General features: G+C 35.1%; 2 protein-coding genes across 4 annotated transcripts in view; both read left to right on the top strand.

Moving 5' to 3' along the window:
- Window positions 1–25,960, top strand: part of ap (apterous) — an 83,810-nt gene that overhangs the window by 34,167 nt on the left and 23,683 nt on the right. For all 3 annotated transcript variants that reach the window (XM_076134508.1, XM_076134507.1, XM_076134510.1), the window contains 2 exons: window positions 19,923–20,096; window positions 20,239–20,495. In XM_076134508.1, coding sequence (XP_075990623.1) covers window positions 19,923–20,096; window positions 20,239–20,495 — 431 coding nt within the window. The remainder of the gene's footprint in view (window positions 1–19,922; window positions 20,097–20,238; window positions 20,496–25,960) is intronic.
- LOC142986184 (uncharacterized) lies at window positions 16,477–18,554 on the top strand. The gene has a single exon (XM_076134506.1). It carries the CDS (start codon window positions 16,525–16,527, stop codon window positions 18,241–18,243), a length of 1,719 nt encoding a protein of 572 aa, XP_075990621.1. The 5' UTR covers window positions 16,477–16,524; the 3' UTR covers window positions 18,244–18,554.

Raw genomic sequence — 25,960 nt, 5'->3', positions numbered from 1 at the left:
AAGTAGTACTACGATTACTGTACGAGTCGTTGTTTTATTGAAGTACCTTTAAATATTAAATACACTGAAATGTTAAGTAACAAGGGGACGGAAAACTAGCAGTTTTAAATGCTTAATGTATACCACCCATATCCCGTAGTGCGCACAAATATTTGTTCCGTGTGGGAATCAAAACCACAACACCAGGTGCAGTGGTAGTGGCGAGACAACTGCTTTAACCATTGCGTCATATGCTCCCTCATAACACCGAGTACTTGTTTAATGACTGGACACCCCATTTATTCCTAAACTCTCAAAATTAAACAAATTTTAGTAATACGTTTGCAACTTTTGAGTACTTGGTACCAGATATACATTAATACTTTGAATCTAGTGTGTACCACTCCTAGTGTCCTGTATGCTGTGTTCTAATCGTCCCAACTCACACATTACTTGACATCAAAAGATAAATTTTAGACATGCGATAGTCGCCGTCCCGAGATTGTTCAAGACGTTCGATCATTCCGTGTGAAAATATAACAGCTTATAATAATGTTACGAGATTTCTCGTTTTGTAAAATTCTCAGATTGCTATTTTTTAAAGTCCTGGGTTCTGTTTGCGATGATGATCAAGTGTATAGTAACTTATAAATTAAGTTTCGTATTAATAGGCGGGTTTCAGCCTGAGATCGCGGTCGTAAGAACGTATTCGACAAACCGACGTATTGATTTTTTCTTTTTGACATAATATTAAGTACGTTTAGTTATCTACTCTAAGAAAAATGTTTTAGTCTCGTTTATAAAAATAAATATTGTGCAAATAATAATCGTTTTAAAAAAATATATGCTCTTAAATATTATCTATTTAAAGTTAAATACGACAATTAGCAAGAAGTTTGAAACTGATTCAAGCACTACATAAATAAATAATAATAATATGTTACCGCATTGCTGATACTAAACGTATCAATCTTAGATTTATTTCGTCGACATATAAATCTACCTCAAACACGAACTAATCTATTCCACACACATTTCTACTACACGCATAGAAGCTTAAATGTTCCGAAAATGCAACACGCAAAATTCACACGCAACTAATGACTCAATTCACTATTTTATTGCCAATAGAAAAAAACATCGAGTTCTAATTTCCAATGAAACGATAAAATAGATTTTCCGAATCATTTGCGACATCACGCGGAAAAAGCGTGCACGTGTTTGCAAAAAAACTGCACATTACAATCACCTATTAAGTAAACTGTCCGAGTGTGTAAATGGGCGCGGTTTAATGCACCACACTGTACAATGATAGTATAATTGTAGTGGGACAAGAAACGACCGTTTCTTTTGAAATCTCTCATTGTTTTCTCATTAATCACTTTTATCGAATGGTTATTGTATAATTAAATGATTTATCAAAAATGGTTTATCAGTGCAATAGAGCAGGATTTTTGTTGAGCAATAAATCCTATTTCCATCTTATATCGCTATTCATAAACACTTCTCGATGAGTAATTGCTGATTTGGAATCGTTGCAAAACCTTACTTAATTTCTAATTAAAAATATTTTCGGTGACAAATTAACTAAATATCACCATATTTCTTTAACGTTTTTATTTTAATGACTTAAAGCTGATCGTAATATCCGATCCGAAAAAGAGTTAAATGGTGCGTTAAAAATAAACGCAGAGCGGCGTAAAGGTCTCTTATCATCGCACATATATTGACAACTGAAAAGGTCTTTCATGTGGTGGACACTGGATAGGCGAAAAGCTGACAACTTTGTTTTACCGTGTTCCTACTAATTGCCTTTCAATTTATTTGTTAAAGTGTAAAACGGGAGTCGCCAAAGGCACAATAAAATTATTCGGTCAAGTTGACAGGCTGCACGGGACATTTAACTACGATGAATTTTTTAAAGGTTGATTGGCTTAATTTTTTAATTGCCATGTGGTGTGATTCTTTGTAGGGAACCAATTTACTAGATTGCAGTCTGCGGGTTTCAATCGATACAAAATTTGGAAAGAAAGACCATTTTAAGAGACTGTTATATATCACTTTTTATTTTTAAAAATACATTCGATGGTAGTACATCCATTCTCAATACGATAGCTGTCTTTAAATCGTTAAACAAACTGTGTATTATTCAGAAGCAAGTTTCATTGAGTAACAATAGCACCAATAAAAGCGTACAATTCGAGCGAACGTGGAGCTGTCACGTCGTCACTAGATATGAGTTACATCCGCTCAAATTCTGGGTCATATGTCTAAAAACGGAATAGATTCAGTCTAGACTACGAATAGGAATAGCATCAATCTAAATTCTGAATACGTTAGCCTCTGAACTTACATATGAGGAACAGTAAACCTATTTCCATATGCGTTTTGACCCCATACAAACTAAAGTAGTTTTTATACATGAAAATTTAACAAATAATAATATAATTTTACTTACACGTTTTTACCACACACTTTTTAGCTTAATAACAATTTCATAACCAAAGATGACGCACTTTATATTGTTGCATATCTGCTAACATATCTGTTTTTATAATAATATGTGATTAAGCTTATAGTGGGTGACGATAGACATCTGGTACGTGACTGCAGACGTTGTAAAAGCGACTACACACTAACTGAAGCAGTACGAAACGAAGTGGAAGGCACTCGTACATGACTATCAAAAGTTTCACTAGCACACAACATAACATTATTCTTACATGTTTTTCACATATTGTATACAAGTATAAAAAAAATAGTTATTTCACTTGTGCGTATATCAGTCATGTTCTGCTTCAATGATATTTTTATTATCTCTATCTGATTTGTATGCGTATCATTGCGCAATTCTAAATGTGTGATTTTGCTTGACCCGCGTGTCTGATAGCCTTAAGATTTTTACAAATTGTCATTCAGATAAGGCGCGGGAAGTGACGTGGGAGATCAACAGATTTTTGTTACGATGAGGAAAACAAACTAAATGATGTACGGATACGGCCTAAAGTTACTAAGTATTTAGTTCTCTCTCATTGACAGTCAGTATCATTGCGTATAACCATCAGTTAATACGAATCATCTGGTTAAAATTCTCACCCTGCGCGCCAATAAACAGTTGAAATAAAGCGTTTCTATATCTAAGTAATTAATAATTGTTTTTAATTTTAAGTACCCGCCAACTAATATTATACGGCACAACAGGTGCCAATTACGATTCATAATCCATAATTATGTGTATTCGAGTAATGCTATAGCGGACTTTAAACTCACAATGTAGTTAGTTATTTTGCGAGTTTAAAGTCCAGAGGAACACATACTGGTACAAAAGATTAACAGTTGGATATATTTTTTATGTCATATGAACGATTATTCTTATGATAAATAACGGTTTGCCTTGATTCAAAATTCGCGGTTATAGGGGAATAGGTTTGGTCGTGTACAATGAATTTTCCGGTACAGATCTGAATGAAAACACAGACGCAGATGAATTTTAAATATAAAACCAACACGCGTGGCATGATTTTTTCCCAGAAACGTTTATTATTACCGTACGTTGGGGATTACAGTTAATAGGCTTTAGTTTTAACAAGAAGAGCTATAAATACAATTTGGGCAGTGTTGAACCCTCGATATTTTATTCCTAGTTATAGGAATTACATCAATAAAATAAAATTTCGGCGAGCAAAATATTTGGTGCTGGAGTGCGGATTATTGTTTTTTTTCTGCGAATAAATAGTATAATTATTTGCCTAGTTATAATGATTTTCAAATTCGTGATTATAGCAGTATTACGTTTAACGGTAATTGGCATATAAAATATCTGCATAAGGTAAAGGCAAAAATGTAATTCACATGAAGTGACATTTTAACCTTTGGTAAAAAAATATAAATACCTAGTAGATTAAGTATGTGGTTGTTGATATAAATAACCACCTGAATCGTTGTCGATATGACTTTACCAGTCTTGTTATAAAGACTTGTAAAGCTTAGACTTCAGATTTTATGATTGCAAAATGCATCTGGATAGTCAGGTAAATATGTGAGCCATCAATTAGATGCAAGTTACACTACGTCTAAAATTATGAGCTTAAAAATAAATCTGTCTTCAGTCGCCCTTACTACGTGAACTAGAGCTGCAAGTCGTTTACAATGATCTGCCAACGAAATATTACCCTCCGTCTATTTAGAATCACCGTAATAGTTTTGTGGTATATCCATTGCCCCCGCACGACAGAGGCATCGCATGAAATTAAGCGGTTATTATGGTCAATACATTTATTATATTAGTCCCGTCAACGATGCAGAATGTAATTGGGTAGATCCGCGCACTTAAAAGCTTCAAATGCAGCACGCAACTTGTTAGCTTTAAACTTTATTAATAGCTCTATTTTATACTTTTGATGGAAAATAATAAAGCTAAATGTTGGTGATTATACCTCACTATGCAACTGTTATGAACTTTTCTAAGCCATACAATTTTCAACGAATGTATTTTTAAACCAGTTTCAAACGAGAACCTTTCGAGTTGCGGTCGTATGGCCCCCGTGTTGTTCCGGACGATTGGCGGGCGACACCGCGACGACTCCGGGGCGCGGCGTTAATTAACGACAGCGACATCTATCGGCGACGCCCTATCAATCTCAGTGCGACAGTTTTGTCGCCCATTTGTCGCTGGTATGCGGGGCGTTTTGAAGTCGCCGTTTGTTAGGTATCACTTCTGTTATGGGCTTAAGATCAACAAAACTAAGATAGGAAAGAGTTGCAGGATCACACTCTAATATCGAAATCCTAGAAAGTGTTTGACAGTTGATTGATATCAGATTGAATGCTTGGCTAAAATGGTGCTATCACTGAGATTTATTTTATTTCTGTTTCGGTATTTACTCTCAAAAACTAAGCCAGAAAGAGTACTTCTGTGTTTAAACATTGCACCACACCACACATTCACAACACATTGCGAGGTCTAACCTCAACTACAAATCTTAGTAATTCAAATGTTCCAGCTTGATCGCCATTTATTTCTTGTGAGGTAAGCTAGGTATACTAGTCGATATCCACAAACTGCCGTCGATAGCTACTCGATGACAGCCTCGCCAATTATTCGTGATCGCCCAGAACTGAAATTCGTCAATAAAATCGAATGTCAACCATCTGAGATCCAATTCAAGTTTCCAAGAAACTTTCCCATTTTACGACAATTTTACAATTCATTTGAGATGGAATTTACAAGGAATTGTCGCTGTTATGTTTTCCAACGTTCCAACCAATTATATTTATTTCAATGGTGTTTTTTTAAGTTTAATTCTGAGTTATAATGTCTATCTTTTACGTATGGTGTAAATTTACAGTACTGTTATGTTGACGTGTATCATTTATCATACTTATAACCTAAAATTGCGCGCTATTTATACCGCACGTTGACATTTTAAGGTATTTCATAAGTTGACAGGTGTTGAGGGCAGGCAACTTTGAACTACTGGTTACGGGAGTTGTCAATGACAAACTAGACTAATGTTTCTTAGTTTTCAACATGCCATGTTGATAAAATGTTTTTGAGTTTGTAAGTTAGGAGATAATTATGTTAATTTCGCTCGCTAAGACATATTATGTTGTGTAACGTGCAGCTTTGCCTACGGAATTACCTGATTATATTTTGTAAGTGACACTTGCATTAGCTCTTCTCATCTTGACATGAAGGCAGCTAGATATTTTTTTTCAGTCTTTTTATTCATTAATACTTTTTGCTAGTTCCTTATTGCAACAACCTTGTCCGATTGTTTATTTTATGAGTGTTCAGTAAATAAAGACTTTTATTTCAAAGTATGTAGATAGATATGATTCTATTTATTACTGTTTTTGCACAATAGATTCTCAGGATATATATTTATTTATACTACCTTGAGTGTATTCGCGTGGGGAAGACATATTTTATAACATTTACGTGTGATAAAATAATGTTTTCTTGATTGTCTCTTGTGTAATTCTCACATTCATTCATTACAATCGGCGGGCGTCAGGCAACTTAACATCAAGCTTTAAGTTGTTAAATTATAAATTAGATATGAATTGGCCAAACCCTCTCTGTTGATTCCAAAAAATTCAAAATACAAAGAAGCGAATTATGTCATAATTCAAGATTTTGTAAGCTTTAGCCAATGGTTAAAACTTTACCAATAGATGGCGCTACTGTCGTTGCTTTAAAAAAGGATCAAGAAAAAATACTTTTAAAATATAAAACTTGGTATTCGTAGTCGTAACATCGTATTTCTAATGTATTATGGTCCAGATGGTGTTACTGAAGCGAGACGGGATGGGTTTCGGCAGGAAGCCAACAAACTTACACTGAATTACGCCAGATTTTTATAACATCTCTGGTCGTTCCTTAGATATTTATCTTCTCAGTTTTAGTACTAGTGGGTTCAAAAAAACTATTGAATGTTGCAGTTAATAGCTTTGGTCGCTTTGTTATATTTTTATTAGCCTTCTTCATTGTGCAATTTTGTTAAGTGGATTATTATTTTAGCACTAATCTCGTTAGTAGCTGGTATGAGTACAGATAGTGCCTTAGAATCGCTGTGCAAATCTATACTAATATTATAAAGCTGCAGAGTTTGTTTGTTTGTTTGTTTGAACGCGCTAATCTCGGGAACTACTGGTCCGATTTAAAAAATTCTTTCAGTGTTAGATAGCCCATTTATCGAGGAAGGCTATAGGCTATATATCATCACGCTACGACCAATAGGAGCAGAGTACCAGTGAAAAATGTTACAAAAACAGGGAAAATTATGATTCTCTTATGTGACGCAAGCGAAGTTGCGCGGGTCAGCTAGTAGACTTTTATAATTGTGTTTTTGTCACTGTTTAAGAGGCATAGAAAAACCAAGACATTTTAAACCATTTTTCCACAATTTTCTTGATACACTTTAAAAAATCGTCTTTCAGCTCAGATGTATCTTATTTCATTAGTCTTAAGCAAACTTCATACTTGTTATGCCCTTTTAGCGCACGTCGCGTGACTCGCGGGTAAAGGAAGATAAAATACATATTCTATTAGTTTGAGAAACATTTTCAGCTCATTTATTTAGTTAGATTGCGATAAACGTTCATGCTGCAACTAGAAATTGTAATCTCTGACCTCTCACGTGGTCACGTAAAAAGTACACACATTTTGCGCGATGCATCTCTTGGGAATACGAAATTTATGTGCTGGTTATCTTTCACAGTTCTTGTCTCATTTTCGAAAGAAACGTACGTTTGAAACAGAAAATTAGTTAACCAAAATCTTTGTGAGCCCTGCAGTCTCCCCCTGGAATAGGAACTTAACATTATATTTCTATCAATTATAATGACAGGCGTACCGAGGCCACGAGGGGGTTGCATACAAGACGTTAACGGAAACGATATAAGATGAAGATGGAGACACTGGTGGCTCTTCGGGACTAAAGGCAAAGAACAGCTACTCAGTAATTACAAGAGGAACATGTTTCTGGTTTAGCGTTAAGCGTTACAAGTAATTCATAGTAACACGGTGTCGGCGGGCGCATCTACGCGCCGTAACGTTTATCAGAGCATCAGCTCGTGAACGCTGCGCTGTTTTGTTACAAATTAAACAAATCACTTGTTTGTTTTGTACTTGGTGCACTGACTTCGTTGGAACAGTGAGAGACTGATTGATCACATTACAACTGAATCTGACAGGTCTTGGATGATAATTGCTTAATGTGAGCAGTTAGGGTCAATATAAAGACTTATTTTCTGTGTTTTCGAAACTTCTCAAACGGAGACTATGCCATATATTTGATAGACGACTGTAAAGCATCCAAGAGGTTTGCTCATCTTTTTGCAGGAAGTTATGCTGTCTCATCTACACAATTTTAATATTTGTTCTTTTGTAAGCACATAGCCTTCTTCATTTTAGTACTACATTCTAAAGCATTTATCTACATTATTTGCTTTTCATACGTATATATAATCTAATATTATAAACATAATTTGGCTTAGTAATGTTGAAATAAAGTAATTAAGTGCAAATATATTTTATAAGCCGAGAGTGAATTAAACTAGTACTGCTATTCTTTCTTATTCAGGTTCAAAGCGTGGTCAGACGTCGTACATGATAGTGGGCAAGCGTTCTGAGAAGCAATTATTACATTAAACCGGCCATCGAGTTTATTTCTTAATGATAGCCTGTAATTGAAGTGGTAATGCGATTATCATTACCTATCAACTTAAATACATACATTCATGATATCATTCAGATTAATTGAATCTATCATTACATTGAATATCTAATATTTCCGCTTGTTGAATAAATGAATTGTTTAGTACTCTCGAATCAGTTGTAAATTCGGCTCCAATCCCCAATGTACCCTAAATATCTTATTAATTAACAAAGCTGACGGGTTGTGCTCTTAAATCAGAAAACAAAACTCGAATATAAAATATCCGAAGTCACGTTAACGGGGTCGCATTTGGTCCATTTCTCACATACATGCATTTGCCATAGCTTTATCGGCGAGCGAATTGCCGTGTCATATTCGTTTGGCGGAACGTATTATTTACAAATAAAGCTTGCCGCGGTCCATTGTTGGTCGGTGCGTGAAAAATCGTCTCGTTTCTAGCGTAGCGACGTGCCCTGCCGCGCCGATAAAGGGTTTCGGGTACCAAATATTTAATACGATGCTTGTTAGCCTAATGCGGCGACCGAAACGGGAGGTATTGTTTTGGACCTTAAAATGTTTGTTACCTTTTTTACAGTATTTCGATCGTTATTGGTGTTGCTATTGTGAATAAAGTACAAATATGCGCAATAAAGATTAAAGTTGTAATACGAAAATCATAAAAGAATTGCAAGTTGGCAACAATATTGTTGAGCTTTTTAGTACCTATCACATTGAAGTACAAGGCCCCATGTCAGATTTCATAACACAATGTAGTTTTTTATATCCAGCGCAAGTTCAGTTGAGGCTGAATTCACACCTATTAGCTAATTCATGAATACTTTGTTTTCATATTTCAACTACAGCTAGATTAGGCTTCGCAATAGTGGGAAAGAAAATAGGTACTGAATGATTTAAAAGCCTTTAAAACTCCTCACTAATTCGAAGTAAGCCGCGATAACATTGACTTTTTACATTAATTACCTTAAGCGTTAAGAGTGATTTTAATATTTCATTAGTTCATCCCTTACGTTATAGTTGGTGATGTTGGTATAAAGGTGTAGTGAGGCAAACAATGGTTTCGCAAGTCGGGACGGGTCTCGAGATACGATCGCTCGTGACCAACGCCCACGAGCCGTCGATAACTTCATTTCAATGTTGAGTGTGGTGTGGCGCTAGTGCTAGCGTACAACGGAATTTCAATAGAACGATAGGTAAATGTGTATAGATTTTTATTGCAAGTATATTATAAGAAAATTTCGTTACTTTTAAGTGAGTAATAATTTGAAGTTTTTAACGTTTAAACCTAGTGTTATGAATGCTAAATACCTCTTATTTTCGCGATATCAAATCGCTTATATCGTATTATGATACATACGCGCGAAGTTCTACTCGTAAAATTTATTTCTTCGCAAGCAATAGTTAAAATAATACAAAACTGGGTATAAAAAATGTAGAGTTCAAGTTAACAGAGAATCGGCAAGCCTGCGAGCTCCCACGCAGACATACTCGCAGACATGAGCTAGTAACAATTAAGTAGATTGTAATTCAACAAACCTTTCGTACAATTACAAAAACGCATAAATATACGGACGCATTTTTGAAGTCACGGATGCGGTTAGTAATTTGCCAGTAATTTTGCCTTTTTGCAAGTCGTAATCCTTTCTTTGTTGCCTTTTTAGGAAAATCTTCACGTAATTATAAAAACAGTTAAATTCCTGTCCGCTAACATTGCATACCTACATTCTTAATAGACTTGGTTTCGAGGTATTCTCGCCAAAGAATTCTGTGAACTAAAATTATCGGGTATCATCCTTTTATTTGCGGGAAATTGTTTGTTTTGTAATTTTAATTGTTAAATTATCTTGAGAAGCTTAGTGATCACGTGTTCCTGCTCTTAAAATATAATTTTATGGTACCATTACTGTGTTGACCTGCATTTTTAATAAGTTTTATCTTCTCGCCAACTGTGTTTGCAATTAGCTAATTGCTATTTGATTCGTTAACAAAAAATAACAGTTGGATTATTTTAGAGATCAGAGCAAAAAGCAAAGATATTTAAATACTAAGCAGTTGTAACAAGGTCTTTATATTTTTTGTAGTTAGTGTTACAAGTGGGATTAGCTAGCTCTACAGCGATAAACGACGTCTTGTACTTTTTATTTTCCGGTTTCCAAGTAAGATGTAAATTGTAGAGCACAAATAACTTCTTAAAACAATAAAGGCATCTAATGTGTTTAACTTGGAGAATTTCACGATCCAGAGTAACCACACTCACTGATTGAGTATACTGCTAAGCGATGTACGGAACTCACAATCATTTTTGTTGCATAAAGCATGCAAGTAAATTGTATGAGTTCTCGGCTTTTCAAACACAAATAGTACGCGACGTAGACAGTTACATCGAAATTCTCCTTCACACTGAACACAAACCAACTAGTAATTAAAAACGTCATCAGTTGAGATTTCCAACGATAATCTAAAGAGTATTTAAAAAATTTCTAACGTCCAAACGGTATTTCCTTTACGTCTTATTTAAACTAACCAAGTTCGATCTAGATAGGGAAGGGACCACAGGGGATGTCTCACTCGGGAGTAGAACCAGCTATCTTGGATCTCGAGACCGCCGGATGCATTTAATTATCATTTTAAAACCAAAGGCCTCGACCGGTCACTACAGTACGACATTTATTTTTGGACACCGAGCCGAGATAACGTCTTTCCCAATTTTTTTAAAAAGGAATCTTCCCTTTTGGATTTTAGTAGAGTTGCTATGACAGCTGGTTGACTTTACCTGATGCCGTGATATAAAAAATACAAATGTGCCAGTTGCCAATAACTGCTTCATATCAACATTATATATTTCCGAAATTGTACCCAGGTAGGTCAAAGTTGTTTACTTTTTTATTTATTTGTAATCAACTTTGCACTCAGGTATATCAGTTCGACCCACACCGGCTTAATGTTACTAAATTCGCGTGTCATTAAGCAAAATCAGTGGCATTATACATACTAAATAGGTATACGAGACAACAATCGTAAACCCACCCTTATCTAATCTACATCACATGCTAACTCTAAGAAATGAATACAAAACACCATTTGCGTGGTAACATCGAATTATTATAATAGAACCTAATAAGTAGACTTGTGGGTTTCGCGAAGAGTGTTATTACTGTAAAGGTAAGCGGGCACATGTACGCATCGTACGCATCACACGGAACGTATTTTACGGAAACAATTAGTAGATAGAGATTTCCATGTAAGTAGTAGTAGGTTTTTTGTAATCTACTCATCTGCACTTCATTATCCTTGTGACTTTTGACCTTTCCTATAATTCCATATTGATACAATTTGATTAAATTATTTTATGAATGCTCTGATTTGATACATGGATATGTAAAATGCCTTGGAACAGATATGATAGTAGTAAACAAAAACTTATTATTTGTATGTATGGAAAAGCTGTGTGTTATAATAGCATATAAGTCATACATTGTAGTATTACATAAGACATATTAATACATAAATCCTTATAACCTAGTATATAACTATAAAGTCCTCATATTTTAACATCATCTAAATCAAAACATCTTAATGTATCCTGTTTACTATAATTACTAATCACTTTGTTATTGTCTTTTCTCAGGACTCGCTTATCATATTTACTTTAGCCCTAAAACCATTAGCTAATAAGTTAACGTTTCACATATTGTATTAGTATATAAGCTCGTCCTCGATGTACGAACAGTCAGTTCACAGTTCATAGTTAATTCAGTTCATAGTTAAGTCAGTTCATAGTTAGTTCTAAACATAGTCAGTTCTAAATCAATTCCAAATCTTAGTCGTAAATCAGTGTTAATTCATAACTCATGTATTATTTCTAAGTGTAATAAATAAAGTTTTATTTTTTAAAGTGAGTTTGCCATTCGCCTCATAAAAAATTTGGCGCAGTCGGTAGGATACTGCAATTGTGAAGACGAAACTCACGTAGGGACAGCATCGCCCAGTCATCGTGTGGTAGCCGACGGCTTTTAACAGTTTTCACCGAACATGCAGCTCCTGAACATATTGATGTTACTGTGGTAAGTGGCCAAACTCATATGCTCTATTTCCTTGCCTGAAATCCTTAAATCTAACTCCTAGTTCCTAAATCTTATCCAAGTTGTTTTAACCTTTTTATTATTCGTATATTTACCAAAATTTTTTTTTTTACAAAATGTCGATCAAAAGCGAAACTTCAACTTCTCTAGATATAGCGACTCTCCTCAAACTAATTCCCAAATTCGAAACAAATGTACCTGATCAGATCTACGGATTCGTCAGATCCTGCGATTCAGCTTTTAATTTAGCCACAGAGGATCAAAAGCAAATTCTATTAGTGTACGTCCTGAATAACATTACTGGTGTAGGAGCATCAAATATCCATTGCAGACAATATAATAACTGGGCAGCATTGAAATCTTCTCTTATTAGCCAATTTTCAAACGTAAAAACCATATCGCATCTTAATTTAGAACTTCAATCTATGTTTCAAAAACCAAATGAATCTATAACCCAGTATTTTAATAGAGTAGATCTATGCAGGAGTAAAATAGTCGAAAAGTTAAGCACAGAAATCACTGACAGTACTCTTTACGGTAGATTAGCGGTTACCGAAGAAACAGCTTTAAGCGTCTTCGTTAACGGTATAAGCGCAGAGATAGGAGTAATGTTGCGAACCAAAGGCTTTACAACTCTTTCTGAAGCAGGCCGTTTCGCTATACAAGAGGAGAAAATATGTGCAATGAATCGTGCTCGACAGCAAATGTTTCGGTTAACAAACCCAACTCCACCAACAAATCATAATCATATAAATACCAGTAAAACTTGCAATTACTGTAAAAAACCAGGTCATTTAATTTCAGAGTGCCGAAAAAGGCAATTTAACAATTATAAAAATCTACAGTCGAATCAGGTAAACCAACGTGCGCTTCCAGCTCCTAAGCCTAAAATTCATAATTTAAACTCCAAAGCGGCCCCGGATCTGGACATGTCCGAGGAAACCGCTTCTCAATATTATGTCCAGACAAAAATGATCCAAAATCAAGTCCCGCTGGAGGATCTCCAGCTATAACAAAACAAATTTCTAGACCAGTCCATCGGGGACACATAAAAAACACGCAAGTTTCGCAAAGTCTATCAGTGTATCGGACACAACTTCGCGACGCTTTTACTCAGACTGATTCTCAAACATCGCCAAGTCTACCAGTGTATCGGACACAACTTCGCGATGCATGTATTCAGGCTGAAATCCAAACAATAATTAAATCTAATCCTATATCATTTAATAACTCTAGCTCTAGTATTAAGCAAAAATCTACTCCTAAATCTTGTACTAAATCTGACGCTCAATCTGAAACTAAATCTAATATTAAATCTAATACTAAATCTGATACTAAATCTGACACTAAATCTAATTGTAAATCATATACTAAATCTAATTCTAAATCTCGTCTGAACTCAACAAAATCAAAGATCACGAAATCCATCAGAATATCTTCTTTAAACGTACCTCCTGAAAATCTTCTACACTGCAAATTCCATATTGAAGGCAACCCAGTTACTATGCTAATAGATACCGGCGCAGCCATTTCTGTCCTCAAAAAGGAAAAGATTGGTAACGCACCTCTAGATGTATCGGACATCGTATCTATAGTTGGTATATCTGGAAAAGATTCTTCAATACAAAGCTTTGGCACAGCACAAATTGCTCTAGACAATTTCTCTAAGTTTAAATTTCATGTAGCTAATCTTAACATAGAAGTTGACGGAATTCTTGGTAATGATTTTATGACTAAATTTAATGTTAGTATTCATGTTCAATCTAAAACAATGCGTGTACGAGACCGTTCCTATAAATTGTTCAATATAGGTGAAATCACAAAGGGATCCTCAGATACAAACCAGTTAATAGGGTCAAGGGCCGAAACAGTAATCACATGTCTCACTAATGATGTACAGAATGGTCCCGCAATCATAGACAAACAAATAATTAACAAAGACATAACTATTCCAAACGCACTAGTGACAGTCAAAAATAACAAATTTCTAATTACATGCGTAAACACTAGTGACAAAGACAAATTAATAAATATTCCTATAATTAAAGCAACGAGTTTTCAAACTATTGACTTATCTCAGAATATTCATACAATTAACTCAACAAATATTAAATACAACGTCCATGATAAGAGGTTAAAGGTAAAACAATTAATTCGACAAGATCATTTAAATAACGAAGAGAAACAGTCATTAGATAAAATCATCAACAACTTCTCAGATATATTTTATATAGAAGATGAGCCTCTTACATTCACAAGTCATACAAAACATACAATTCCAACTACCTCAGATGTTCCTATCAACACTAAAACTTATCGGTTTCCTTACGTACATCAGCAAGAAGTCAAATCTCAGGTTCAAAAAATGCTAGACCAAAACATAATTCAACCTAGCACATCGCCTTGGAGCAGCCCCATTTGGGTAGTACCTAAAAAACTAGACGCTTCAGGAAAACAAAAATGGCGTGTGGTGATAGACTACCGCAAATTAAACGAAATCACAATCGGAGACAGTTATCCCTTACCTAACATAACAGACATTCTAGACAAATTAGGTCATTCAATTTATTTTACTACATTAGATCTTGCTTCTGGTTTTCATCAAGTCGAAATGGACCCTAAAGACATACCTAAAACCGCGTTCAGCACTCCATATGGTCACTATGAGTTTCTTAGGATGCCTTTTGGATTGAAAAATGCACCCGCAACATTCCAAAGAGCCATGGACAATGTTCTCTTAGGTTTACAAGGTGACCGTTGCTTTGTCTATCTTGACGATATTGTGGTATTCGCATCAAGCCTTCAAGAACACGAGCAAAAATTAACCGAAGTTTTTAATCGCCTTAAGCAGCATGGTTTAAAGGTCCAACCAGATAAATGTGAATTTATGAGAAAAGAAGTAGCATATCTCGGTCATATTATATCAAGTGAAGGTGTTAAACCTAATCCGAGTAAAGTAGAAGCAGTTCAAAATTTCCCAATTCCAAAATCATGTAAAGATATCAAATCATTTCTAGGTCTTGCAGGTTATTACCGCAGATTCATTCCAAACTTTAGTAAACTAACTAAACCTTTAACATGTCTTCTTAAAAAGGACACACCATTCATTTGGGGTGAAAGCCAACAAGAAGCCTTTGATAAATGTAAAGAAATTTTAACCACAACTCCCCTTCTTCAATATCCAGATTTTAACAAAGAATTTATTTTAACTACGGATGCTTCATTATATGCTATCGGTGCTATACTTTCTCAAGGAGAAATAGGCAAAGACCTACCTATTGCATACGCATCAAGAACATTAAACAAAGCCGAATCTAATTACTCAGTGATCGAGCGCGAAGCCTTAGCCATCGTATGGGCAGTCAAACATTTCCGCCCATATCTATACGGTCGTAAATTTAAAGTCGTAACTGACCATATGCCTCTTAAATGGCTATTTAGTATCAAAGATCCCGGTAGTCGTTTAGTCCGTTGGAGACTAAAACTTGAAGAATATGACTACGAGATCATTCATAAATCAGGTAAATTTAATACAAATGCAGATGCATTATCCCGACCTCCTATTTTGAATTCTAACGTAATCGATTTAACTCAAGATAGTCCAAGTCCTTCAGACCACGTAGAACGCAATGACAATAAATTCCCATCCGATGAAGATGACTATATGCAAATTAATTATGAACATTTCCTTTCTTTACAAGATCCTGATATTAATTGCTTTGATCCTTCTATTATAAAAATCTCACCGAATCAATTATTAGATCCTAGACATAAAAACATATTTCTACCCATATCTTGTAATCACGCTGACCATAATAATTTACTAAATCAAGCTTTATCTTTATGCGCACCTGTCAACCTAGATAAACCAAAATCACTCTATAGTGTAGATCACATTATTTCTAGTGAAAAGCAAAATTTTTATTTATGTTATACAAGACCCAACCATTTCGATCCTTGGGACAGTGAAACTTACTTCAAAGCACTTTTGTCCTGTCTACAACACCATAATATAGATACTCTTTATATTCCCGATCTTAAGTATGATACAACTTGTAAATTATTAAATAATGAGCAACTGCGTATTTCAGCATACCTAGGCCAATATTATAATTGCGAAATTATCATTTGCGAAAACAAAGTAAAATATCCTAAACCTGAAGAAATTCCGAAAATTCTTAAAACATTCCACGATGAACCACTTTCAGGACACCGTGGTATTTCTGAAGCCCCTATTCATTTCCTATGAGTCCTTACAACGACTTTCAAATAATTTTAATTCTATGTCATTTAAACATTTGAATTTCCCTACTGTTCTTTCAACTAAATCTTATCTTAATGTTAGCTTAAATAAAATCGAAAATAGACTCTCAGAACTAAGTATGTATCTAGGTAAGAATTCACGCCAAAAGAGAGAACTGTTAGATGGTTTGAGTTCTGTTTTAAAATGGCTCATTGGTACTCCTGATGCCAAAGATGCCAAACATTACAACGAATACATAGATCTTCTCGAGAAACAAAATCTAGAAATGTCTGAACTAATGCAAAAACAAATTCAAATTACTAGCTCAACTATAAAAAACTTTAATGAAACCATATTTAAAATATCATTCGATGAACAAATTATCAACGAAAATATACGTCGCTTAAATGACTACTTCAACAAAACCGAAAATCTAGTGTTTAATTTAAAGATAACTGAAGATATTACATCTATTACTATACAAATTCTTGAATTGGCTACAAATCTCGAAAACGATATCAATGACTGCCTAACAAGTATCCTCTTTGCTAAATCAAACATTATCCATCCGTCTATTATATCCTTGAAAAAATTATATAATGAATTACTACTATCTAATAAATTAAGAACGAATAAAAGATTAGTTACTTCCGTCTCTATAGAAAACATCCATACACTTCTAGATTCTTCATATCTATCAGCCTACGTCTTCTCTGATCGACTAGTTTATATTTTAGAATTCCCATTAGTTCAGAATGATCCTTTAACTTTATATCATATATATTCAATTCCTATCCAACATCCTAATTCCTCTTTCCACTCAACTATTATCCCTGAGCATACTTACCTGGCCACTAACCCTAGTGGACAAAGATATGTCTCAACGAGTTTGCTGAACAACTGCAAAGTCTACGCTTCACGAAAAAGCATCTGTAAAGACCTCGTGATCTACGATTCTTCAGCACGACCAATCTGCGAGATGGATATCCTCCTCAGTAAATCGACAACAATCCCTACGACTTGTACAACCACAACATTTCCTGCCGAAATTCAAACGTTTCAACCTCTTGGCAACAATAAGTGGCTCTACATTTTAACAAAGGATACTCACTGTGTATTACAATGTCTGAATGAAATTTCCAACCACAAACTTCAAGGATCCGGAATCATAAATCTAACTGAGGGCTGTAAACTCCACACCGGATACAGCACTCTGTCAGCATATCAGTCATCAGAAGACAATGTCACATATCCAGTCATCGTGCCCGACATCAGAACTGAAGATTGCTTTGTAATACCCGAAGACATCAAGACTCCAACTCTACTTCCTATAGCCATCAATGATGTACCATTAGATGCATTAAAAACTATCAAGAATCATCTAGACACTTACTCTCAAGAACTACAAAACTTACGGTCTAAATCAGCATCTCAAAGGTTCTTAGAGAATAACCGAACTAGTTTTTCATGGTTCTATTTTATATTGGGTATATTCATGTTAACATTTCTCCTGTTGAAACTATTCAGTCGATGGTATAGATTTACCCAATGTACAAACGAAAGAGGATGTATACAAATCTTTAATAACTGCTTTGACAACTCCTCCAGAAGACGATCCAGTCAAATTAGTATCCCAATGAGGACCATCACTCATAATACTTCATGTATCTCAGAAGACGAAGACGAAGAAAATACTGCTACAAGAATACTGCCACCATCTTCTCAAAGTTTAGGCGCCAACGCCCAATCTTTGTTCTAAGGGGGGAGGTGTTATAATAGCATATAAGTCATACATTGTAGTATTACATAAGACATATTAATACATAAATCCTTATAACCTAGTATATAACTATAAAGTCCTCATATTTTAACATCATCTAAATCAAAACATCTTAATGTATCCTGTTTACTATAATTACTAATCACTTTGTTATTGTCTTTTCTCAGGACTCGCTTATCATATTTACTTTAGCCCTAAAACCATTAGCTAATAAGTTAACGTTTCACATATTGTATTAGTATATAAGCTCGTCCTCGATGTACGAACAGTCAGTTCACAGTTCATAGTTAATTCAGTTCATAGTTAAGTCAGTTCATAGTTAGTTCTAAACATAGTCAGTTCTAAATCAATTCCAAATCTTAGTCGTAAATCAGTGTTAATTCATAACTCATGTATTATTTCTAAGTGTAATAAATAAAGTTTTATTTTTTAAAGTGAGTTTGCCATTCGCCTCATAACATGTGCAAGAACTATGCAGTGTGCTGTTCAAAATAATAAACTCAAAGAAAACCATTGTCAAACATTTAACTAGAATGTTTGCCTTAACTAATAGTTACTTAATATACAAAACGGTGCGGTGTAATAAAGATATTATAACTTATGCGAAACTCCTACAGCCTCAGGAAATTATAGGCATATAAATAACTACTTGACCTGTAAATGGCTGGTGAGGTGTGGAAATTAAGTATTCACAACAATCGTTGTTTTTGCGATATGAAGGGAAACAAGGGGAAACCGTTTACGTAATGGCTCTTTAAATAATTATAATTAAGTACCGCTTGTGTTTTTAATCTGCCGCGTTCCTCGTAAAGTTTATTCTATATTTAACACAAGAGATCGACTCGTGTCATAAGTGGAGAATTATTTATATAGACAGGTCGATAAGTGGCAGTGTAGCGTGTATTGTAGCACGTGTACCTTCAGCACTTGACAAGTTGGAATACATACCTTCCGTAATACGGAAGTATAGTAAAAATATAAAAGCCAAAGTGAGTTATTTTGGCTTTTACACTTTTATGGTTAACCGAGAGAACAGCTTTGCATAAAAATTGGCAGAGCATAATATTTCAGGGGTGGACCTAAACTAATACAACAAACTTACACATGGGCAGTATTGCGGCTTGGTCTTAAATAAAGTTTCAGTAAGTGTCTGTTATATCGTAGTAGTGAATAGGTAAATGTCATCGTCACAGCCGTAGTGCCATATTAGTACTGGGTCGTGCTAAATATTTACCTAAGAATTATTTCCTTTTTGTGAGCGCGTGGGCGTCACTTAGACAGTCGGCCTTTATTCAAACAATTCGCACTTTTTGTCACCTGTTTGGCGCCAATGCAATAGGTTGGAGTTCAATGACATTGCGCTAAAGTTAATATTCTGAACGTGTTATTGACGACACCAGTGACGTCTCGAATATTGCTTCCAATACATTTTTGGTTAATCTAAACTTTTTATTTAATAATTATATTAAGCATGTTTCGCCCATGACTTTGTTCGCGTGGAAAATTTTAAGTAAAACTTTTCCATGTGCTTGAAATAATAAACATAACGTATGACATTTTTGGATGATATAGTAACAATCAATTTTCTGTTTATATTATTAGACAAGATGAATATAAATGCATTAAACATTGTAATTTATAATGTTTGTTGTTCTTAGGTTGTACGGCTCCAAGCGATGCGCTCGGTGCAACACGCCCATCTCAGCGTCGGAGCTGGTGATGCGAGCAAGAGACCTGGTGTTCCACGTGCACTGCTTCTCCTGCGCGCTGTGCAGCACTCCGCTCAACAAGGGGGACACCTTCGGTATCAGAGATGCGGCAGTGTACTGCAGGTAAAGTATTCAGTCTATTTCACCCTCTACCCTTGCTCCTAACCTAATACAAACTTAATTTACTAATTAATATTTTTAGGAAGTAATAAAGTAAATGCTTTTGGAAATGATCGTTCCTTTTAATTTGGCATTTTCCACGCAGGCTGCATTATGAAACCATGCCGGAGTACGGAGCGCACATGGCAGTTCCCGGGCCGCCGCAGATGTGCCCGGGACCGTACGCGGGCCCTCCCCCTGGGCCGCACTACCCTCCATACCCCTCCCCTGAATTTGCCCGGGTAGACACCGATGTTCCTAAAGGCCCTTTCTTCAACGGCTCGACTGCGCCCCCGCCCCGGCAGAAAGGCCGCCCTAGAAAAAAGAAGCCGAAAGACCAGGAAATAATGTCTGCCAACCTTGGTGAGTCTCTCACAAATGCACAGCGAATTAAAAATATCAATTCGAGCGAACTTGTAACGTTTATATTCAGGATTCGTCGTTACATCGAACATCGAGCTCGTTTCGCCGACAAAACGCTTACAATTTTATTAACACATTAAAGTCAAAACCGCACTTACCATCGCCAGATTATCGGAGCGACTTCCCGAGTGTTTGTTTTTTAAATATTTTTTTCTGAGATACAAAAACCTGTCTTTATCTGACAGTGTTCGGTCGAAGCGGTGCGACGGGAATTCTTTCTCAAATTTGAAATTAGTGCGTTGCGTGTAACAGGGACTTTTAAGAACTAAATGTTGTTTTTTGAATATACTTAGCTCTACGACATTTTTAGGGAAATCAACGACTTTCTATACCAAGGAAATCAATACGACGAAGTAGCGACGAGCGACCGGTAACGTAAATGAGATGTTATGTACGAACGACGCGATTAAAATCTCGAAGTTGGGCTATCACAAAACTAAATCATGTTAATCCTAAAATATCCGCCTGCTGTATCTATTACCAATTCTTATTGCATTTTTAGAAGCGATAGAATATAGCACTTCGTAATAACTAGATTATCACATACAGGAACTGTTGCACTTTTTGCTTTTATTAAGTCGGCACGATTATTAATTATGTAACCCATAAATATAGCATGTTTACACGGATGAACAGCTTTCTGTAGACATTAGGTTTTTCTTGCGCCTTTTTCATAGGTCTCGTTTTAAGTACTACTTTGTGTAAGTACATATATTTCATTTATAGTACTCTGTTAGATGTTGCCAACGAATTGGAAATTGTGGACAAAAATTAATATTTGCGGTCGTTCATTTTCTTTAGGTAAAAATAGCTTACCTACTGATATTAAATAAAAGATCCACAATGCACATGATACATAGATAGCAAGTAATTCAAAATATCGTCGGTTTCGAAGCGTTACCCTAAAATGCAGCAACATTTTAAGAAAGTGGAAATGTATGCCAATTTGGTGGAGTAGTCTAAAAAGGCCCCTAATGGTCTAAAATAGCTCTGGAACCAGTTTCTCACGTGCGAGCGAGCCGTTTGCGTGATGTCAGGTTCATCATACTCTAACATTTCAATGAACCGAGCCTTAGCATGGAGCTGCGGGAAAGATTTAAAGGAGAATAATTAGGAACAACATTTTTGTTAAACGACGCTTACAGAATAATTTTAATAGAAAAACATAGCAATAATATGACTCGACTCTAAACTGTACTGGCCTTACAGCTTAGCCTAGAAAGTGACATCATTGAACGTAAAAGGAGCCGCGGGCAAACCTAAGACGAAATCAATATAAATTATTGGGGTCAATAGATTGATTAAATAGAGCAATTTGGTTTTACCCGCTTATAGCAAAATCTCTCGTTGCATTGTGAACTGGAAAAAAACTGAACTTGTCAGATCTTACATCTTAAAACTTTAAAAATGAATCCGCGAATAGAGTTATCAGAAGATATAAAAAAATCGCTAGAATTAGGCCCTTTTAATGGCGACAGGGAATTCCTTTATTATTGCATGTAGGTAGTAAGTAGTTGAGATTCTTTTAACATATTGATTAATAGATAACTCACAAAAATCACATACGGTAATAAGGTTGCGGCCATTTATTTTTTCTCATCTATTGTATGGTCTCGCGTGATCTTAAAGTATTAACCTCGAGTAACGTGTTTAACTAACCTGCTTATGGGAATATTGTTATGCAGAAGAAAGCACTTTTTGGAATCATTGTCTCACTAAAGAATCGCTGTGGGAAGTTTGAGCGTAAAATTAAATAAGTACTTCAATTTTTTGCTTGATGTTTTATGTGGCAGTAGTGTTAGTAGTGTTGATGTGATGAAGTTATGATGTGGTTGAACATTGTTTCATAGACTTTCCGTAACAGATAAATTAATGATTGTTAGGTTTTTTAAATATGCAATAAATGGCATTGCCTCGATTTGCTTTAAATGTAGAGACTGTTGTATTTTCATTCAAATTTTTTTCGTTACGAAAAGTTTTTTTTGGTTTTCTGATTAACATTAGGCACTGATATAATTGGGGTTATAATTTTAAACCTAGATTTCATAGTATACCTACCAGTTATAAAAGAGGTTAAGCAGAACTACCAAGACTTGCATTGATCTCTACGCACTTCTTCAGCTACATCCACATTAATACTATTGTCATAATCTGGAAAAAAAATGTAGTTGGCTTCAATTTCTCAAAATTGGTAGGATAATTATATTTTTTACAGCCATATATCTATAGCATAGGGTGCCACCCCACGTAATAGGAAACCGAAATACGAGGTTTGATTCCCGTTTTATGTACGCACATTAATCTTGTGTCGGATGGGGGCGGGTAGGCTTGTTTTTTTTTATAAATTTGTCGCTTATTATTATGGTGATTATGTGGTGTAATATTGTCGGGTTATAAAAGGCCAAGAGGATAATAAAATATAATGTTTCAATTCAAGTTTTAAGCGGTGAATCTGTTAGTTTTTGAGTGTCAATATAAACATCGTGTGGGCTCAAAAAGGGATTTATTATTTTTATAAGTAATCACATAAAATTGATATAATATGTAGACGGTCTTCGTTAAGATATACATTATTGACTCAACCGTGGCTATACTTTAAACAATATTTAAACTACTTAGAAAAACCTTTATCCCACTATTTACCTCGAAGATCTGTCCCAAAGGTTAGCTTTATAATGTAACCTGTAAAAACTCTTATTACTACTATTGTAAAGACTCCTATGTATTTACTTAGACATTTTACATAGTGTATCAGCTTATTCTCGATGCGAACCAGCTCGCAGCCACAGATAGTTGATTTAAAAACAAGTACGCACTAATGGAACTTTAGAACGAATGTAATTGGCTCATGACCTACATATAAGAAAATAATTGGCAGCCAGCATAATTCATTGCCTTTATAAACAACATTGAACATGTGCAAAATACCAGTGTTGAGCATCCAAGTCGAAAAAAGTCGTCGCGAAAAAAGTAGCCAAGTCTTTTTTTAATTTTCTACTTACGTATATGGTACTCAATTTGCCTAATAGGAGCTAGTCACCACCTGTCGGGTAAGATTAAGCGATTACTGTGTACAATGCGAGCGGAGAGAGAGACCAATAAATTATATGACACTGTAGTGGATATTTTAAATAGTGTAGTCCGATTTTAGTAAGGCGTGTTTTTGCAGTGTCCGGAGTCGGCAAGTTGTGGGTTGTTTTTTCGCGACCAGTTTTCGAAGTGGTCGAGTGCAGTGGATTGTGGTATCGTGCGGTTATGGGGACGTCGGTTTGCGTAATGTGGTGAAAGGTGGAGTCCCACGCCATGCCATGCGAGTAAGCGACGCTTGGTGCCCACGTACTACTAAAATTACAGTCATTTACAGTTTTGCCTGATTGTCGACTTAGTGAATACATTGTTGCTAACTTTAGAGTAACTATACAGCTTACTATAATTTTATCTTCATGCTTTTGTGATACAAAACGTTTCATTTTAAACACGTTTCCGAACCCGATGACTTTTATATAAATTTGTGGATATTTTATTGGAGTCCTACATACCTTAAGAGAAAACCTCGCGTTCGCTCAGATATCGTCCATATCTCCCGATCAATTAGCGACCGACCACCATTCATACATCGACAATACACCAATTAAAATTTCCGTCCGTATTCTAAAAACATACCAAAGCGCACGGAGTACCCCGGCCCAGTTCGCGTTCTTTGCATTACATCATACATTTTTATTTTTCCATTCTGTTAAGGATACAGTCTTGACAGTCATTAGAAATCATAACATAGTTATTATAACCTTCATTTATCTACTGCGTATTAAACACCTATGCTATCTTGTATTTATAAAAGGAGTATACGTAAAGAAAATTTTGTAGATCTGAAACAGGCTAAAGGTTTAAAAAGAAACATAGTCGATCCTATTAGTAATTTATTGAATATCAAAATACAGATCATATGCTTACATAATAAACATAGAGTTTTAACAATGCGGATTGGAGCTCAATATTAAATAGTCGAACTGAAACAAGAATACCACGAAGGCGTTATAGAAAATAAACAAGAATTTGGCGGTATTTTTTACATCTTTTTAGTGGGGTTACGTTTACTATAAACATTTCTGAAACGCTATCGTGGATCGCACTCGAAGGCGAGTCGTATCTGATCGTAGGAGCACCCACGGGACATGAATAGGGACACAGAGTAGGCACGTAACCTGTACGTGAGATGCTTTTGTTGGCTGTTGGCCTTTGTTTGTGTTGGACTAAATGTTGGTGTATTGGTACCAGTACCAGCTTATACTCTTACAAGTTTACATATTCTCCTGTATTTCTGCGACCCTCAACTCGGTGATAGTTTTCTTTAAAGATTTGTTATTGTAAAGCTTTTATTTTTAAATAATGTAAGTCGGGGTATTAAATAATATAAGTTTCCGATGACATAAAATTTTGATAAAATATAAATGTTTTTAATGTAGGTCATCGACTCATCGACTGTATTTTCTTGCTTCAACTTAGCTTTACTTATGTGTACAGGCCGCTCCACCAGTTATTGGCGTCATTAATATCAATTAGCGATCAATTAAAGCAACTGAAAATAATTACTGGTAGATAATAATTGAGTAATGAGTTCAAAATATAACGTATCTTTGTCGTTAACGAGAAAACAGTTTTATACAGCGTGTTGATTGATTAAAACACTTAAGTGTTTTATTGTTATAGGCTACTGAAAATGTCCTAAGACACTCTTGGTCATAAAGAAATATTGTAAAGTTCGTATTCGTTCGTGTAGTTCGTTCCAGTAATATTTGTTGTTTTATTCCCGTTTTACATAATTTCTACTTGAATATCAAGTAAAACCTACTATTTAAGCTATAAAAATAGTTTAATTCAATACATTATACCTACGTACTTTATTTTTCATCTCACTGGATGATCTACCCCTAAGCCGGGAGGCGTTGGCTTGTGTGACACACCCACGCATTATATCAATGAACTTTTCACATACCCTCAGATAGTCTTCCTAACTATAGAATTATTTTTTGAAAAAGTTGAAAGATACAGATTAATAAACCCTTTTGTACTTTTTTGTAGGACGAGAATTGTCTCGTAAATTCCAGATTTTTATGTATAAATAAAATGCTATTTATAAATTTGTAAATCTATGAAAGGAATAACCTTATTTTAAATAATTTTGTTTACATACTTACATCAAATCGCGCCTTCTTCCCATAGGGGTAGGCAGACACTAGAGAACGCCACGATCGTTACAAGCTTCCAGTACTTCATTCACATCCATACATCCTGCTTACTAATTATTTAATGTTATAGATAATATAATAATAGTGGTAAATAAAAATAGAAAATATTTCAGCAAAATGCAAGTAAAATGAACGCAGGTATTGTTTCGAAGTGCC

Source organism: Anticarsia gemmatalis, chromosome Z, assembly GCF_050436995.1.
Source record: "Anticarsia gemmatalis isolate Benzon Research Colony breed Stoneville strain chromosome Z, ilAntGemm2 primary, whole genome shotgun sequence".
In the NCBI taxonomy this organism is placed as follows: Eukaryota; Metazoa; Arthropoda; class Insecta; order Lepidoptera; family Erebidae; genus Anticarsia; species Anticarsia gemmatalis.
This window is presented reverse-complemented; position numbering and strand designations above follow the sequence as displayed.